At 36.7% G+C, this 19513-nt stretch overlaps 1 protein-coding gene across 1 annotated transcript in view; it reads right to left on the reverse strand.

Moving 5' to 3' along the window:
- TMEM232 (transmembrane protein 232) overlaps positions 1 to 19513 on the reverse strand; it is a gene marked incomplete at both ends in the record, with an annotated part of 238249 nt that overhangs the window by 195589 nt on the left and 23147 nt on the right. Inside the window, 2 exons of the mRNA XM_084232951.1 lie at positions 1133 to 1232; positions 3797 to 3954. Coding sequence (XP_084089077.1) covers positions 1133 to 1232; positions 3797 to 3954 — 258 coding nt within the window. The remainder of the gene's footprint in view (positions 1 to 1132; positions 1233 to 3796; positions 3955 to 19513) is intronic.

Consider the following 19513-nt stretch of genomic DNA (forward strand, 5'->3'; position numbering starts at 1 on the left):
TCACCTAAACTATTAACATATTTCCCCATCCTTTTATAGGTACATTTTTGAAGTAGTTCATCATCATCTCATGTTTAAACTTTTACTTCTCTTTTTATTTACCTCCAGTCTGAATTTTGTTTCAACATCTACCTTAGGAGTATTCCCAAGATCAACAAAATACATCACCACTTTCACACTTTTTATTATCCAATACTTCTATAGCTCTTGATAATGTTGGTCTTCTTAAACCTGCCCTGGTTAGATTCCCACGTCATCACTATTGCCCTTACTTCTCCTTTACTTTATTGTGTGTTACACAATGATCCATTAACTGTTTATGTTCCCAAGACTCTATTCTTATAATTAATTTATTTTCCCACCATCTTCCACCCCCATGTTATTGCAATCACATTAACAGGAATGACTATCAATCATTTGCTTTATATATATATATATATATATATATATAGAGAGAGAGAGAGAGAGAGAGAGATGGATAGATACACATACACACATACATACATACATATCTTTGTGAACTTCAAATTCAGTATGTCCAACATTTGTTATCGGAGAAAATTTTCTTAGTTTAAACATCGTACTATTGACCCTATTAGTAAATACATACAGATAATATACCTGTTAAATTCATCTCTTCCCCTTATATTCACCGCCTAAATACAACTGATCACCAAGTCCAGTGCCTTTTATGTCCTAAAATTTTTCAAAAATATTTTATTCTATCACATTCCAATTTAATAGTTTATCTGAATTTTTAAAATCTCTTGCCTAAACTAACATTACAGCTAATTTTCTTTTTTAATCCACTCTTCCCTTATTCCAGTTCTGCATCCACATATTTAGTGTTATCTTACAAAACTATGAATTTAACTTTTTTGAAATCTAGAGAAAAGCAGATACTATTATAAATGAGGAAACTAAGTCACCAGCAAGGTCACATATTTATATAAGTAGTAAAGTTAAAAACAAAATCTATGCAGTTTGGCGTAAAACCTATGCTTGTCAATATCATACCTATTATCTTTCATGGGGGAAAAGAAAAACACCTTTATTTTCTATAGGAACAGTGTGAACTTCTCAAAATACAAGATAAAATATTTGTTAGTATAGAAAATAGAAGATGGTCTACCATAAAAATATGGTTGAAGCCTAAGTAAATGTTGTTGAAAATTTTCTAGATGACCATGCAGGAAAAATATATAAAGTCGTAAGAAGACCAAATAGGCAATCTGTCAAAAGAGAAAGAAAAAATCATGTTTGTGCTGCATCAATAAATGTTTAAAACTCATAGTAAAATAACCATTTTATTATTACATTTGCTTTTGATGAAACAATTTCAAACTCACATGAGATTATATGCTTTTGGAACAACTTTAAAATATTTACATCAAGGTTGAAATGCTGTTTCTGGCAAAAAAGAATGTATAAATCACCTAAATATTACATATAATGACCAAAATTGAATATTGTTTTGTTGTATGCCCTTTAGAACAGTATTTTTAAATTGCAAGTCATACACCTTAATTGAGTCATAAAATCAATTGAGAGAGGAATTTAAATAAAAGTAAATATCATAGTACATTACCTACTTCCTTGTTTCAGTATATAAATGAATGCATATGTGTGCACTGCAATGTATTGCAAGGCAAAACAACTTTCTTCCTTTAGGTCTCAATAAAAAATAAAATGAAAAAGTATTGCTTTAGGTAGTTTTAATAAATATTCTGCCTATGCATAGTATACTATATTAAGATTCCCATTCCTACATAAATACACACACCCACAATGTCATTACTAAATAAACACTGTAATATCTTAAATAAAATTTAAAATACTTGTATAGCTATAGCAGCTTCATTTACATAAACTACAAAAATGAATCATCTGTTTTATAAATGTATGTGCAAGATTTGACAGAAAATGAGGAAAAAGTATGATGATTTGTCAAATATTAAAACTAGTTATACCACATGATCTAGTAATTCTACTCCTAGGTATTTACCCAAAAAACACAAAAACACTAATTCAAAAGGATACATGTACTCCTAGGTTGACATTAGCACCGTTTATAATAACCAAGTTGTGGAAGCAACCCAACTGCCCAATAACAGGTGAATGGATAAAGAACATGTGGTGTATGTACATAATAGAATACTACTCAGCTATAAAAAACATGAACTCTCATCATTTGCTACAACATGGATGGAACTGGAGGTGATAATGCAAAGTGAAACAAGTCAGGAAAAAGACAAACATGGGATGGTAGATGTGGAGTATAGAGAAACAAAACAAAAGGTCAGACATCTCGAAACTAGTAAAATATCCTAAAAGTCTGACTTTAGAATTGAGGCTACCAGAGGAGAAGGGGGAGGGGAAGAACAAATGGGAAAAGGCACAATAGATCATGGTGGAAGACTATTGGATGGGCGCCTCTGTGGTGCATGTGGTGTGAGATCTTACACATGAAAGATGTGATCCTATACCTGAAAAATCATGTACAGTGTTATAAACCAGTGTTAGCTATAAAAAAAAAATTTTAAAGAATGGAAAAGTGTTATTAGACAAAAGATATGAGAAGGAAAAACAGATTTGCTCTGTTTTTCCATTTCATTCTTTTTTCCATTATTAACAATAGATAATATGTGTACATACATACATACATACATACATGTAAGAGCATGAGTATGTATGCATATATATATATACACACACAATGGACACCTATGTCTCTGTCTGTTAGTATGTATGTGTGTAATTATATATGTTTATGTATATATAGCTTTTGGAATCTAAACAATAAATTTATAAATATAATCTTTTATATGTCTCCATAGTAGATGGTTTGAGAAACAGAAATAATTTTTAAAAGGTCACATAATCTTTACATGCAAATACAGTCATTCTTAATAACATGTCTCTGCTCCCCAATCTTCTAAGCAAAGTCTCATTTCCTCGTATGTTCAATTTCTGTCATGTGCTATCTGTATTTCGCCTGGTTTCACCATCAGTCTTTTATCCAAAACATATCAGAGAACATCTAAGCTTGATGAATAAGAACTAAAATACAGCATCTTCCAAAAATGCCCTAATATCCTACTCATGAATAATTTCAAGCTCAGTTTCTAATATTTCATGATCAAAATTGAACAAGAAAAATGTATTTTTGCAAATAATAAATTTCAATTGTGATTCAATTGTGATATTCTTGGAGAAACTCTTCTTCTAGACTTTCTTTCCTTTCTTTGCCAAAAAATCAGTAGTTTCACTAAATTTATTTGACTAATAAGTTTTGCAGAAGTCACCCATTCTCTTCATAGGGAACAGAACCACATGACTTCCAGGACCTTATGAAACATGAGCTACATAAAAATAGTTTTCCATATTTTATCTCTAAAATGACATAGAATACTAAGAGAACAATTCAGCTTCTCAAATTGGGCAACAATGAAGGTTATTTGTCAGTATTTTTAAAATAGCACAGGGACACTTAAGAATTCTTAAAATAGAGAAAATAAAAGTTGTGTATACTCAGACATAAGTATAACTTGATTTTTAATTAAATATCTTTTTCTTACAGTGTTTGTAAAATTATATAGTCTCAAATACCCAACTTGTTATTGGATAACAAGTAATAACGTAGCATCCACATGTAGAGAAGATTAAAATAAACAATTACATCAGAGAATATTCCATAATAAAACTAAATGTCCTGTCCAGGTTCTAAAACAGACATCATGGGGATACATGTAGTACATGCAGTGACTAAAACACACTAAAATATTTTAAAACATACCTTTGTCAGCTTCAGCTCAACTGAATATAAGTATGTCTTTAGGAATGCATCACAACATAGTCTATATAAAACTGATTCCGCAACAAAAAATAACGCAGGGAGATGGTCTTTATCAAAGGAAGCATGGTCCAGTGAAGCATAAAGTATATTCAAGGCTTCTGAAATATCAAGAAGTAGAAATTCCATGTTTATAAATCATGCTGTTTTTCTACATGCTAGAATTAGACCATGCAATTAACTATTTGCTCAATCATAAAGACCAGATTGCAATTTTAAAATATGTACAAATTCTTTGACAGCCCTCCCATCAAGACACCTTCCCTCTTGAACCTGAGCAGTCTTATAATGATGTCCACCAATAGAATGTGACAGAAGTGATAATGCATGACCTCTGAGGCTAGTTTAGGAAAGAAATACAGCTGGTGTATAGGTAAGTATTCAAGACAGTAGCTGTGGAATCCTAAGTTGCCATGTATGATATCCAACTACTCAAAAATTACCTATCTAGAGAAATTTCAGAGGAGAGATAAATGCCTGAAGAGTCCCAGATGTTCCACTCAACACTAAATAAATCACCACACCACATATGTAGGGAATAATAGGAATGATAGGGGAATAGGATAGAACTGGATGATGAAAAGGTAGTGCTGAAGATGAGTGCTATAAAAGAGAAGAGCAATGAATTAGAAAATCAAGGGAAGGCAAAGCAAAACTGATAAAGGAAGAATATAAATAAGGTCTTAGAGAGAAAACAGCACCAAAAATACACACAAAGGATTTGAGGAGATGTCATGTAAATGTAAAAGGAAGAAAAGCAAATGCAGAGGTTTGCAAAAGAAAAATTCTCTCATGTTCAAGGAACAAGAAGGAGACCACTAGAGCTGGAATAGTTGCTGTTGAATAGAGTGTTGTGTGTAGAATAAAAAAAAGCAGGGCCTCCCTGGTGGCACAAGGGCTTAAGCACTGCACTATGAAGTAATCTGCAGCCTCTGCAGCACGAGTTCAATCCCCAGCCAGCCAGGGAGCAACCCACATGGCGAGGCAGATCCCTCCTGTCTCCTCCTCACTGCTCCCCCTCAGCAGAGTATTTCAGTCAGTCTGCCTGTTCTGTTCCCTACTCTGTCTCTGGTGAATCCTCTCACCCCCCCACCTCTCTGGCCTGTACCCCAGCGCTTGTATGCATAAATAAATAAATAAATATTTTAAAAAATAGAATAAAAAAGCAAAGACAGAGTCAGGGATTTCAGCAAGATGGCTGCAGAGAGAACATTAGGCTTGCTTTCTGCATATATCCACAACTAATTTGCCACAGAAAAAAAGTTAATAACCGCTAAAACCTCATACACAGGAACAATGTTCCAGAAGAAAAGGATAAGAAAAACTTCAACTAAATCATTTGTAATAATATCAGGGCACAACAAAATATAAGATGGAAGAGTGCCTGTTCTATGGTACCCCACTACAGCTACTATGTCACTAGAAGGCCAGTAGAGGACACATACCCACATTGGGGACTTTGGGGACCCAGCAATATACTGGATAAGGAGATACACAGAATTAGTGTCCAAGACAGAGAGTACACTATTAGAGAATGTAGGACCAGGCATGCAAAATGATTATAACTGGTTTGAGATGGAGGTCCCTAATATACAAACCAGTGGGAAGAGTCAGGTGTGATCACCTGTGTCTCTTTATAGAAAAGGCTACTATTTGCAGCCTGAGATTATGATATTTTAAATACCTACCACTGCCCCACCAAAGACCAAATACAAGTCAACTGAATACTTTCACTAACTGGAGTTTAAACACCTGGATAATTACAATAGAACAAGTACCTCAGGGTAAGGATCTTTACTAGAAAAGCAAAGAGAACAACTCCCAGTTCATGATACTGCCTCAATTACTATCCATGCCCAAGGGTACATCTAGTGCTCAAACATAACATCTTGATTAAGGTCGGTACAAGATTAGGAGCTGGCCTAAAAAGTGAACCACTATGGATACCCATCATACAATTCTGCTACACGCAACACAGTAGGACTTTCGAATCCCTGAGACTGTTTTGAGAAAGCCCTTTGCTGCCCCAATGCCCCACTTCTTTCCTACCTATAACACATCATCGCTAATATCAGTTCTTCAGAAATGTTATTAGGTAAAGGGACAGTAGTCTTAAACTTCATTCTTACTACAACTTATAAAATCTAAAAATTAAAAGACAGAAGAATATATCAAAAATGCAGGGGTGGGCCTCCCCGATGGCATAGCGGTTGAGCGCTGGGTTGCAAAGCGGCCCGCGGCCTCTGCAGCACCGGTTCGATCCCCGGCTGCTCCCCAGCCACCAGAGGAGGGTCCCACATGGCGCGCAGACCTCTCCTGCCGCCCGCTGCTCCCCTCAGCAGTGTACTTCAGTCCTTCTGCCTGCTCTGCTCCCCGCTCTGGCTCTGGTGAATTCTCTCACCCTCCCACGCTTCTGACTGTACCCAGTGCATGTATAAACAAACAAACAAACAAATAAATAAATAAATAAAACATGACTCTATTAAAAAAAAATGCAGGGGTAAAAAAATAAAACAAGAGAGGAGGGGCGGAGCAACATGGCGGCGAGGAGACACTGCAAGTAAGATCTCCCATTAAAAAAGTTAATAGGGAGGAAAAGCGGCAGGTCCCAGTGAGAACTGGGACATGGAAGATAAACGGGTGACTCCAGCAAACTACCCTAAGAAGAAAGTTGCCATAAAAGAGGACTAGAAGGGAGGAAAGCGCAGAACCCTGCTCTCCTCCCCCGCCCACAGAGTCAGCACTCTCCGACCCGCAGAGAGGAAGGGAAAAAACAAACCAAAACGACCAACAAGAACAAACTATGCAGCAAGCGGGACTGTGAGTGGAAAGGAATTATTTCAGCCACCACACCCCGTGAACGGGAGCTGTGGAGAACCCTGCAGGATTCGCCGCGGCGGTGAGCGAATGGCTCCGGGTGCCATTAGAGAAGAACAAAGACCCCGGGAGACCCGCACACAGCCCGGGCTGCTGGTAAGCTTGCCCGGAAAAGCAGCGCGCTTGGCACGCTTGAAAAGCAAACGCGGATCGGGATCGCGGCTGCCCAGGTCCCCACGCCTGCGACCTAGGCTTGAGGGGAGACGCGTGGAGGCCCTCCTCACTGAGGTGAAAGTCCCTCACTGAGTGAGCAAGAACCAGGCGCCCAGGCACCGGAGCGGGTGCAAAAGGCGCCAGTCCCGCGCCACTGATCTGGGCTACAGCCCGCATCCTGGACCTGAGGGCTTTGGAACTGAGACCCAGGGCACGAAATTCGGGGCGTGGGCTCTCCACGACGGTGGGGCACAAGGCAGACACAGCACCCCAAAGCCGTTGAGGTTTACCCTACCTTCTCGCTCTGCTCCCTGACCCACGGGGGGGGGAGGGAGTCGAAAAACAGCCCCCCAAGGACAATAGGAGAGATCACTGGCGCCACCTAGCGACCAGAAAAAAAAAGTCACTAACACCCCATAGAACAGGGAAACTTCTTAAGAAAAGACTTCTTGAAAAGGGCAGAGGGCTTCTGGAGGACCCAGTGGCCAGCTGGGAAGTTAGCCCACGCCAGGCCCTTGCCGACCAGCAGTCTGAGCCCACAGAGGGAACAGGCACCCACGTCCGGGGTAGACTGGGCTCGCAGAAGAGTGTGCCTGAGACCGGAGGCGCAGGGACTGCATCCTGCTTTGCCATTTTAGAACAGGGACATTTCTTCAGTAAAGACTGCCTAAAACCAGCAGAAAGCTCCCCCAGAAGCCAGAGATGGTTCCTGGAGGAGCCAGAGGGGAGCAGAGAAGTTCACCCAAGATGCCGGCCAGTCCGAGCAACACAGTGACCCAATGCATACAACAAATTAGAAAACAGACAGTAGGGAGTAGAAGAACCACACGCAATCTAACAACTCCTCAGGAAAGAAGCACACCACAAAAAGAAAACCACCCTCCAGATTGCAACAACAGTAACTTGGAAGAACTTCTGAGCCTTCCAGAAAGAGAATTTAAAATTGCCATGATTAAAAAAGTGACAAAAGTCATAAAGGAAAACAATGATCAGAAGAAGGAAATTGAGTCACTAAAGAGGGAAAACAATGGTCAGAAGCATGAAATTGAGTCCCTAAAGAGGGAAGTAAAAGAAATTCAGGAGATCAAAGAATTAATGGAGGAACTAAAGAACTGTGGGAAAAGCAATGAAAGCAGAATAGATGAAATGGAAGAACAAATAAGTACTCTTGAAGACACAGAAATAAAAAGAACCAAAACAGAAAAGGAAAGAGAAGTACAAAGGAAAAAGACCGAAGAAAGACTTCGGGAACTATCTGAATCTGTGAGGAATGGAAATATAAGAGTTACAGGAATTCCAGAAGGACAGGAGAGAGATGTAGGAACAGAGAAAATATTCCAGGAGATAATTGAAGAGAACTTCCAAAATGCAAAGAAGGAGCTGAAAATTGATATACAAGAAGCAAGAAGAACACCAACCTTCCATGACGAAATGGAAAACACAGCAAGACACATAATAGTAAAGCTCCCAAGAATCCAGGACAAGGAAAAAATAATGAAGCTGACAAGAGGGAAGAAACAGATAACATTCAAAGGAAAACCAATCAGGCTGACATCAGACTTCTCTGAAGAAACACTACGGGCAAGGAGAGAGTGGAGGGACATAGTCAACAGACTCCAAGAAAACAGATGCCAACCAAGAATACTCTATCCTGTAAAGCTCTCCTTCCTCTATGAAGAAAGAATAAGGACCTTCCCAGACAAAGAGAAACTCCGGAATTTCATTACGACTAAACCCCCACTCCAAAAAACACTACAAGGAATCCTAAAGCGAGAACCTCAGAGGGACGAATAACAATGAAAGAAGACCAAAAAAAAAAAAAGTTATTAAAAGAATAAATAAATAAAATCAAAGGAAAGACAAACACAATGGCAAATACAGATGCTAACATATCAATATTAACTCTAAATGTAAATGGACTAAACTCTTCGATAAAAAGACACAGAGTTGCAGCCTGGATTAAGAAACAAAACCCAACCTTTTGCTGTCTCCAGGAAACATATTTAGCTACAAAAGATAAAAATAGGCTCAAAGTTAAAGGATGGAAAACAATCCTACAAGCAAATGGACCAAAAAAGAAAGCAGGAACAGCTATACTTATATCAGATAAAACAGACTTCAAACTCAAAAAAATAAAAAGAGACCCCAATGGTCACTACATTATGATCAAGGGGACAATACTTCAAGAAGAAATAACACTCATTAACATATACTCACCAAACGAAGGAGCACCAAAATATATCAGACAACTGTTGTCCTCTCTGAAAACAGACATCAGAGAAAACACATACGTAGTGGGAGACTTCAACACACCACTATCAACAATGGATAGATCAAAAGACAAAAAATAAGTAAAGAAACTAAAGCTCTAAATAGGGACCTAGAGCATTTGGGCTTAACAGACATCTATAGAACACTAAACCCCAAAAAATCAGAGTACACATTTTTCTCAAGTGCACACGGATCATTCTCCAGGATCGATCACATACTGGGGCACAAGACAAACATCACCAGATACACCAAGATTGAAATCATACCAACCATCTTTTCTGACCACGAAGGCATCAAACTAGAAATAAACCATAAAAAGAAGGCAAGGATCTATCCTACCTCATGGAGATTAAAAACCACACTACTGGAAGACCACTGGACTAACGAGGAGATCAAAGAAGAAATTTAAAAAATCTTTGAATTGAATGACAAGGAGGACACCAATATGCTAAATGTATGGGATGCAGCAAAAGCAGTAATAAGAGGAAAATATATAGCAATAGAAGCTCACATCAAAAAACAAGAAAGAACTCAAAGAAACAACCTAATCTTGAAGCTCAAAGATCTAGAAAAAGAACAACAAAAAAACCCCAAAACCAGTAGAAGAAAAGAAATAATAAAAACCAAAGCAGAAATAAATGAAATTGAAACTAAAAAAACAATCCAAAAGATCAATGAAACCAAGAGCTGGTTCTTTGAAAAAAAAATAAAATAGACAAACCCCTAGCCAAGCTCACAAAGGAAAAACGGGAGAAAGCACAAATAAACAGGATCATAAATGAAAGAAGAGAAATCACAACAGACACAGCAGAAATCAAAAGAATAATCAGTAACTACTATGAACAGTTATATGGAAACAAGTTCAACAATCTAGAGGAGATGGACAAATTCCTACAACTCTACAATCACCCAAAGCTAGATAAAGAAGAACTAGAACACCTAAACAGACCAATTACAAGCAGCGAAATTGAAATGGTATTAAAAATCCTCCCCAAAAACAAAAGCCCAGGACCTGATGGATTTACAAATGAATTCTACCAAACATTCAGAGACGAATTAGTGCCTATCCTTCACAAACTCTTCCAAAAAATTGAGAAGGAAGGGACAATACCAAACACGTTCTATGAAGCCAATATTACACTAATACCAAAACCGAATAAGGACAACACAAAAAAGGAAAACTACAGGCCAATCTCCCTAATGAACACTGATGCAAAAATCCTCAATAAAATTTTAGCTATCAGAATCCAACAATGTATCCATAAGATAATTCACCACGACCAAGTAGGATTCATTCCAGGGACACAAGGATGGTTTAACATCCAAAAATCAATCAACGTTATCCAACACATCAACAAAAAGAAATATAAAAACCATATGATAATATCAATAGATGCTGAGAAAGCTTTCGACAAAGTGCAACACCCATTCATGATAAAAGCCCTTGAAATTCTTGGGATACAAGGAACATACCTCAACATCATAAAGGCCATCTATGACAAGCCAACAGCCAGTATCATTCTCAATGGTGAAAAGCTGAAAGCAATTACATTAAGATCTGGAACAAGACAAGGATGTCCACTCTCACCACTGCTTTTCAATATAATACTGGAAGTCCTAGCCAGAGCAATAAGACAAGAGAAAGACATACAAGGAATCCAAATAGGAAAAGAAGATGTCAAACTATCACTATTTGCAGATGATATGATAATATACATAGAGAACCCCAAAAACTCCAGAGAAAAACTAATTCAACTCATCAATCAATTCAGTAAAGTGGCAGGATACAAAATCAACACGCAAAAGTCAGTAGTCTTCCTATACACAAACAATAAATCTCAAGAAGAAGAAATCAAAAAAAAATCCCTTTTATTATCGAAACAAAAAAAATCAAATATTTGGGAATAAATCTAACAAAAGAGGTAAAGGACCTATACAAAGAAAACTATAAAACACTGTTAAAAGAAATAGAAGAAGACACAAAGAAATGGAAAGACATCCCCTGCTCATGGATTGGAAGAATAAACATTATTAAAATGGCCATCCAACCAAAAGCAATATACAGATTCAATGCTATTCCAATCAAAATTTCAATGTCATTCTTCAAAGAAATAGAACAATTATTGATGAAATTCATATGGAATCACAAAAAACCCTGAATAGCCAAAACTCTACTGAAAAAAAAAAGAAGGAAATGGAGGCATCACACTCCCAGACTTCAAACTATACTACAAAGCCATAATCATCAAAACTGCCTGGTATTGGAACGAGGACAGACACACAGACCAATGGAATCGAATAGAAAATCCAGAAATAAACCCACAGATTTATGGTCAACTAATCTTTGACAAAGGAGCAAAGAATATGCATTGGAGCAAAGAAAGTTTGTTCAATAAATGGTTCTGGGAAAACTGGGTTGCTACATGCAAAAGAATGAAGCTTGATCACTACCTCACACCATACACAAAAATCAACTCAAAATGGATTAAAGAACTAGACATAAGACCTGAAACCATAAAATACATAGAAGGAAATATAGGCGAAACACTATGGGATTTGCACCTCAAAGACATCTTTACAGACACATCACCCAAAGCAGTGATAGTGAAGGCAAAGATAAACAGCTGGGACTACATCAAATTAAAGAGCTTCTGCACAGCAAAAGAGACAATAACAAAAACAAAGAGAAACCCCACCAACTGAGAGAACATTTTTGCACCCAACACTAATGATAAAGGCCTGATCACAAAAATCTGCAAAGAGCTGATGAGACTCAGCAACAACAAAGAAAATAATCCAGTCAAAAAATGGGCAGAAGAGCTAAAAAGAAACTTCTCTGAAGAGGAAATGCAAATGGCCAACAGACATATGAAAAAATGTTCAACATCACTTGTAATCAGGGAAATGCAAATCAAAACTACCATGAGATACCACCTTACACCAGTGAGAATGGCACATATTAAAAAAACTAGCAACAACAAATGTTGGCGAGGGTGTGGAGAAAAAGGAACTCTTCTGCACTGTTGGTGGGAGTGCAAACTGGTCCAACCACTATGGAGAGCTGTGTGGAGATTTCTGGACCTACTAAACATAGAACTTCCATATGATCCAGCAATTCCACTCCTAGGTATTTACCCAAAGGACACAGAAACATCAATTCCAAAGAACACCTGCACCCCTATGTTTTTAGCAGCACTATTTACAATAGCTAAGCTTTGGAAACAGCCCAACTGCCCAAAAATAGATGACTGGATCAAGAAGATGTGGTACATATATACCATGGAATATTACTCAGCATTCAAAAAAGATAAACACATGCAATTTGCAGCAACATGGATGGCGTTGGAAGGGATCATGCTCAGCGAAATAAGCCAAAAAGAAATAGAAAAATACCGTATGGTCTCACTCATAGCAGGAATCTAGAAAACTTAAATAAGGGACCAGGAAAATGAATATAAGAAAGTGAAAATCAAAATCAACAAAAAGAGACACTTTTTGGGGGGTGAGGGGCAGGAGGGGTGGGATTGGGGTCAGAATGGGGGGTTAGCAATTGTATGGGGGAATATAAAAATAAAATTTATTATTTAAATAAAAAAAAACAAGATTAAAAAACCCTTAGTACAGTATAACTGCAGATTATGCCCAAAGAGGAGTTCAATGTAACAATTATAGTAATACTAACTTATTGAAATACATATATATGTGTATTTCTGTACACATATATATGCTTACATATGCGACTGTTATGTTTAGAAAGAAAGAATGTATCTATAAAATGCAATAATCAATTTTCAACTTTAATAGAGGAACTCAAAATCAAACAAAAGCAAATAATGGAGAGAACTAGTGAAATTGAAAGTACGATGTCAGTTTATTGCAGCACCATTTACTATAGCTACATCATGGAAATAACCTAAGTGCCCCAAAACAGATGAGTGGATCAAAATTCCATATACACTATGGAATTTTACTCAGCAATCAAAAAGATAAACTCAAGCAATTTGTGGCAACATGGATGGATGGAGTGGGAAGGTATAATGCAAAATGAAATAAGTCAGAAGGAGACAGATAAATACTGGATGGTGTCACTAATATGTGGAATACAAAGTAACTAAATTAAGAGTCAGATAAAGATTAGCTTAAAAACTAACCCTTGATTCCAGACTACAGATCTGAAACACCAAGGGGGAGGGAGTGGGGTAAGAACAAAGAGGAAAGCACAAAGGACCATGCTGGGGGACTATGGGTGAGTTGTTTGTGGGTGCACTACAGTGGTGCTGAGGGTATCCAAATATTACCTCAATTAAAAATACATATAAGTAACTTTAAAGAAATACAAAGCTCTTAGAACAGTTTATTTACATAGGAGCATGTATTAAGGGGACTCAATAAAAGATAACTGTCATCATCCTATTTTATAAATCAGTAAAAGTTTTTTACAAGACTCCCACTCTCTAGGTAATGACAGACTGGTATGTAAATTTATGTCCTCTTTTGCATACTGATTTTTAATCACCTGAAAACTAGATAAAAGTCCTATTTTGCAGAGTAAGATAACTCAGGTTAAATAACTTGCAGTCACATAATTCATCAATGTTAGAATTTCAACCCAAACAAAGAAAAACCAAAGACATAAAAAAAATCAATTTAAAGAAATAATAGCTTAGAACCAGCTCAACCTGGGAAATGAATGTGATGATATGATCCAAGAGTTCTGAACAAAATAATACCAGACAGAAATATTCTGAGACACGGATAGGATATTAAAATTGTCGACAAGAAAAACAAAGGTAACCTATAAAGGAACACTAGTTTGGCTGTCAATGTACTTTCCAGTAGAAAATGTATAAGCAAGAAAGAAGGGTAAGAGATATGTAAAGTACAAAAAGAAAAAGATTACCAGTCTAGAATCCTTTGTCCTGCTTGATTAACATATAGCTAGAAGGAAGAGTAAGGAGTTTCACTGAAAAGCAAAAACTAGAAGAATTAATCAACACCTAGCAGACACTATTTAAAAATTGATAAAGTGGTTACTATAAATCAAGAGAAAAACAAGTATATAGAGAGACAACTAAAGTATATAATATGGAGGAGGAGGAGAAGAATAATATGACACAACAGAATGTGTTTCAGATCATATGTTCAAGGGCTACGCAAGTAGTACATCAAATGATAACATCAGAAGAATCTTCATGCAAAAATCACATTTAATACAATGGAAATGTTAAACAAAACATAAAGAGTATATCAGAAAGTAAAAGGAAAAGTCAAACTAAAAAAAATGATAATGAGCACTTATGTCTCAACAATCACTTTAAGTAAATGACCTGAATTCACCAGTAAAAAAGTAAAGAGTGGGTAAGCAGATTTCTAAACAAACCCAAATTCTGTTGTTTAAGGAAACCCATTTTACCAATAAAGGTAAGCACAGACTTAATAGCTAATGTTTGCAAAAAAAATACTGCAAGCAAATGGATATTAAAAAAGGTCAAGAACAACTATTCTTACACAAGATAAATTAGACTTCTGATTTAAAAAGCTATTACGAGATAGAAATGGACATTACATTATGAATAAGGGACTAACACAACAAAAAGAAGTAACACATAAATATATATGCACCAAATAGCAGAGCACCAAATGCATAAGACAAAACAGAACTAAAAAGAGAAATTGACAACAACACATTAATACGTAGGAATTTTAATACTCCACATATAACTATGGACAGATCATCAAGAAAGAATAAATATTGAAACAAAGGCCTTAAATAAGGAGTTAACAACAAATAGTCTTAGCAGACATATCCAGAACATGCCACAAAAATTAAATAAATAAATAAATAAATAAATAAATAAATAAATAAATAAATGCTAAATACACCTTTTCTTTTTTGAGGTGCACATGAACATTTTCAAGAAAAGATCATATGCAGGGAAACAAGTCAATTATTTGAAAAACCACAAAGCTTGAAATTATACCAAGAACTAGTTCTGAACATAAAGTAATAAAGCTAGGAACCTGTGGGGGAAAAAGTAAAATCTATAAATGTATGGAGACTGAAAAACAGGCTGCTTAAAACAAACTGGGTAAAAGAGGAAATCAAAGTAGAAATCAAAAAAAATATCCTGAGACAAACAAAATTGTTGCTACAAGCTACCAGAATCTATGGGATGTAGGAAAAGCCTTTTTAAAAGTGAAAATATTAATAATTACAATACAGGCCAAAGTAAGGAGCAAGAAAATTTCCAGATAAACAGCTAAAACTATATTTAAAGCAAATTGAAAAAAAGAGGAACAAACAAGATGCAAAGTTAATAAAAGGAAAGAAATAAGAAAAATAAGAGTATAAATAAATGAAATAAACATCAAAAGGACTAGAAAAAAGATTGATGTACCTAAGTGTTGGTTCTTTGTAAAAGATAAATAAAATAGGGCCTCCCTGGTAGTACAAGGGATTAAGATGCAACATATGAAGCTATCCACAGCCACTTCAGCAAGTGGGAGTTCATTCCCCAACCAGGGAGCTACCCACATGGTGCAGTCAGACCTCTCCTGACTCCCCCACTGCTCCCCTCAGCAGTTTATTTCAGCCAATCTGCCTGTTCTGTTCTCTACAATGTCTCTGGAGAATCCTCTCACCCCCCACACCTCTGGCCTGTACCCCAGCTCTCGTATGCATACATAAATACATCTTTTTTATTTAAATATTTTATTTTATATAATTCTTACATCTTTTTTCATCTTTGCACAATGTATGCATTTTCATTTTGTTTATATTCCCCATACAATTGTACCCCCCCCTTATTTTGACTATAGTCCTTCCTTTCCCCACCTCTCCCTCCCGCCCCCTGTAGTGTGTTTCTGGTTTATAGCTGCTTGTTGATTTTGATTTTTACTTTGTATTGATTAGTCTTTTTCCTGGTCTCTTATTTAGGTTTTCTAAATCCCTGCTATGAGTGAAACCATCCAGTATTTTTCTTTTTCTTTTTGACTTATTTCACTGAGCATGATCCCTTCTAGCTCCATCCATGTTGCTGCAAACTGCATGTGTTTAACTTTTTTGATTGCTGAGTAATATTCCATTGTGTACATGTACCACATCTTCTTGATCCAGTCATCTATTTTTGGGCATTTGGGTTGCTTCCATAGCTTAGCTATTGTAAATAGTGCTGCTATAAACATAGGGATGCAGGTGCCCTTTGGAATTACTGTTTCTGTGTCATTTGGGTAAATACCTAGGAGTGGAATTGCATAAATACATCTTTAAAGAAAAAATAAATGAAACAGATGAATTACCTGGGCTAACAAGAAGAGAAAAAACAAGAATAAACAATCAAAAATGAAAGAAAGGAAATTACTATGGATAACATAGAAATACAAAGGATCATAAGAGATTACATTGAACAATTATATACAATTATTGAAAAATAAATTGGATAGCCTCAAAGAAATGTACAAATTTCGGGCCACCCCAGTGGCGCAGCGGTTAAGCGCTGGGTTGCGAAGCTGCCCGCAGCCTCTGCAGCGCCGGTTCGATCCCCGGCTGCTCCCCGGCCACCAGAGGAGGGTCCCACATGGCGTGCAGACCTCTCCCGCTGCCCGCTGCTCCCCTCAGCAGTGTACTTCAGTCCTTCTGCCTGCTCTGCTCCCCGCTCTGGCTCTGGTGAATTCTCTCACCCTCCTGCTCTTCTGACCGGTACCCAGTGCTTGTATAAATAAATAAAATCATTAAAAAAAAAAAAAGAAATGTACAAATTTCTAGATATAGTTTACCAAGAGTAAACCACAAAGAAACAGAAGAATTGAATAAATTGATGACAATCATGGAATTAAAACAAACAAACAAAAAAAAGCTTCCCCAAAACAAAAGCCCACAGTTAGACAGCTTTACAAATTGATTCTATCAAATATTTAAAGAGGAATTCCTACCCATCTTGCTCAAATTATTTTAAAAATCCAAAAAAATGAGTGGCTCCTAATACATTTTAGGGTGCTAGTACTCTCTTAATGTTGAAACCAGATAAAGAAAACACTAATACACTAATATTCCTGTTAAAAACTGATGCAAAAAGGTGTCAATAAAATACCTGCGAGTCAAATTCAAGAGTGTATCACAAGGGGGGCCTCCCCTGGTGGTGCAGCGGTTGAGCGCTAGGTTGTGAAGCTGCCCACAGCCTCTGCAGTGCCAGTAAGATCCCCAGCCACTGGTCGAGGGTCCCACATGGCGCGCAGACCTCTCCTGCCACCCGCTGCTCCCCTCAGCAGTGTACTTTGTCAGTCTGCCTGTTCTGTTCTACGCTCTGGCTCTGGTAAATTCTCACCCTCCCATGCTTCTGAATGTGTCCAGTGCTTGTATAAATAAATAAATAAATCTTTAAAAAAAAAAAAAGAGTGTATCACAAGGGTTTTACATCATGATCAAGAAGGATTTATTCCAGTAGTGCAAGAATAGTTTAATATATATAAATAAAACAATGTTAACAAAAGCAAACAAAAAAATCATGTGGTATAACTCAGCTTCACTTATGATAAATCTAAGATGGGAAGCAACCTACCTCGGTATAATAAATGCCATATATCAGAAACCAGCAGTATAAATATAATGATTAATGACAAAAAAAACTGAAAGTGTTCCCTTCAAATTCAGGAATGAAAAAAAAAAAAAGGATACCCTTTGTCATCGGTTATTTAATTTAGTATGAAAAATTTTGGCTATATGAAGTGACAATAGGAAACAAAGACAATCCAAGTTGGAAAAGAAGTGAAACTATCAGATGATAAAATATTATATGTGGAAAATCCTAAAGACTTAACATAAATGAATATCTAAAGTGGGTGACTACAAAACCAACAGACAAAAATCTGTAGCATTCTTATATATAAACAACAAAAGAGAAGAAATATTTTTTAAAAAATATTCAATACACAATCACTTCAAAAAAATCAAATATCCAAAATTCATTTGTCCTATACTATGTGCAGACAATAAGATAGAAGAATTAAGAAAACTAAACAATTTGCAGATACACCCAAAAAAGAAAAAAAATAATAAATGACCAGGAGTAAACTTTGTAAGAAAGGTGGTTAAGTAACTATACAAAGAAAAGTGTAAGACACTGTTAAAACAAATAGAAGACACAAAGAAATGGAAAGCTATTTCCTGTTCATGGATTCAAAAAGAATTAGTATTGTCAAAATGGCCATCCTTCCTAAAGAAATATACAGATTCAATGCAATATCTATCAAAATACCAATGGTATTTGTCAAAGATAAAAAACAATACTGAAATTCATAGGGGACCACAAAAGACCCCAAATATCCTAAGTAATCCTGACAAAAATGAGGAAGAATGGCTGTATCACGCTTCCAGACTTCAAACTATTTGACTAAGCTAGGACAATAAAGACATTATGGTCCTAACACAAAAACAGACACAGACCCAGTGAATAGAATTGAAATTGCAGAAATAAACCCAAACCTATTTGGACAGTTAATCTTCAAAAAAAGGAGTCAATAATATATACTGGAAAAGGAAACCCTCTCCAATAAATACTGTTGGGAAAACTGTTGTATAAAAAAGAAAATGAACACTAGACCAGTATATCAAACCATACACAAAAGGCCACATAAAAATGGATAAAAGACTTGGATGTAAGACATGAAACCCTAAAATACAAAAAAGAAAACATAGGCAAAATATTCACAACATAATTTTCAGTGACATTTTTGCAAATTCATCTCCAGTGGCAAGGAAAACAAAAGAGGGTAGAAACTATTGGTACTATATCAAACTAAAAATCTCTGTGCAGTGAAAGAAATCATACTAAAACAAAAAGGCACCGTACTGAAAGGAAAAACTTATTTGCAAACCATATATCTGTCAAGGACTGCTATCAAAGACTTAAAAAGAGCTTATACAACCCAACAACAACAACAAAATAACCTAATCAAAAATTGGGCAGAAGAGCTAAACAGGCTTTTCTCCAAAGAAGACATAAGTGGCCAACAGGCAGGTGGAAAAATACTCATCATCACTTAATATCAGGGAAATACAAATCAAAACCACAATGAGATACCACCTTAGACCTGTGAGAATGGCCCATATCAAAAAGACCATGGCCTCCCATGGTAGCCCAGGCGGTTGAGTGCAGTGCTGTGAAGCCGTCTGCAGCCTCTGCAGCATGGGTTCGATCCCGGCCAGCCAGCAAAAATCCCACATGGCCTGGCAGACCGCTCCTGTCTCGCCTGCTGCTCCTCTCAGCCGTATATTTCAGTCAGTCTGCCTATTCTGTTCCCCACTATGTCTCTGGTGAATCCTCTCACCCTCCCGCGCATCTGGCCTGTACCTTGGATCAT

This window comes from Talpa europaea (genome assembly GCF_964194135.1).
Source record: "Talpa europaea genome assembly, chromosome: 5".
Lineage (NCBI taxonomy): Eukaryota > Metazoa > Chordata > Mammalia > Eulipotyphla > Talpidae > Talpa > Talpa europaea.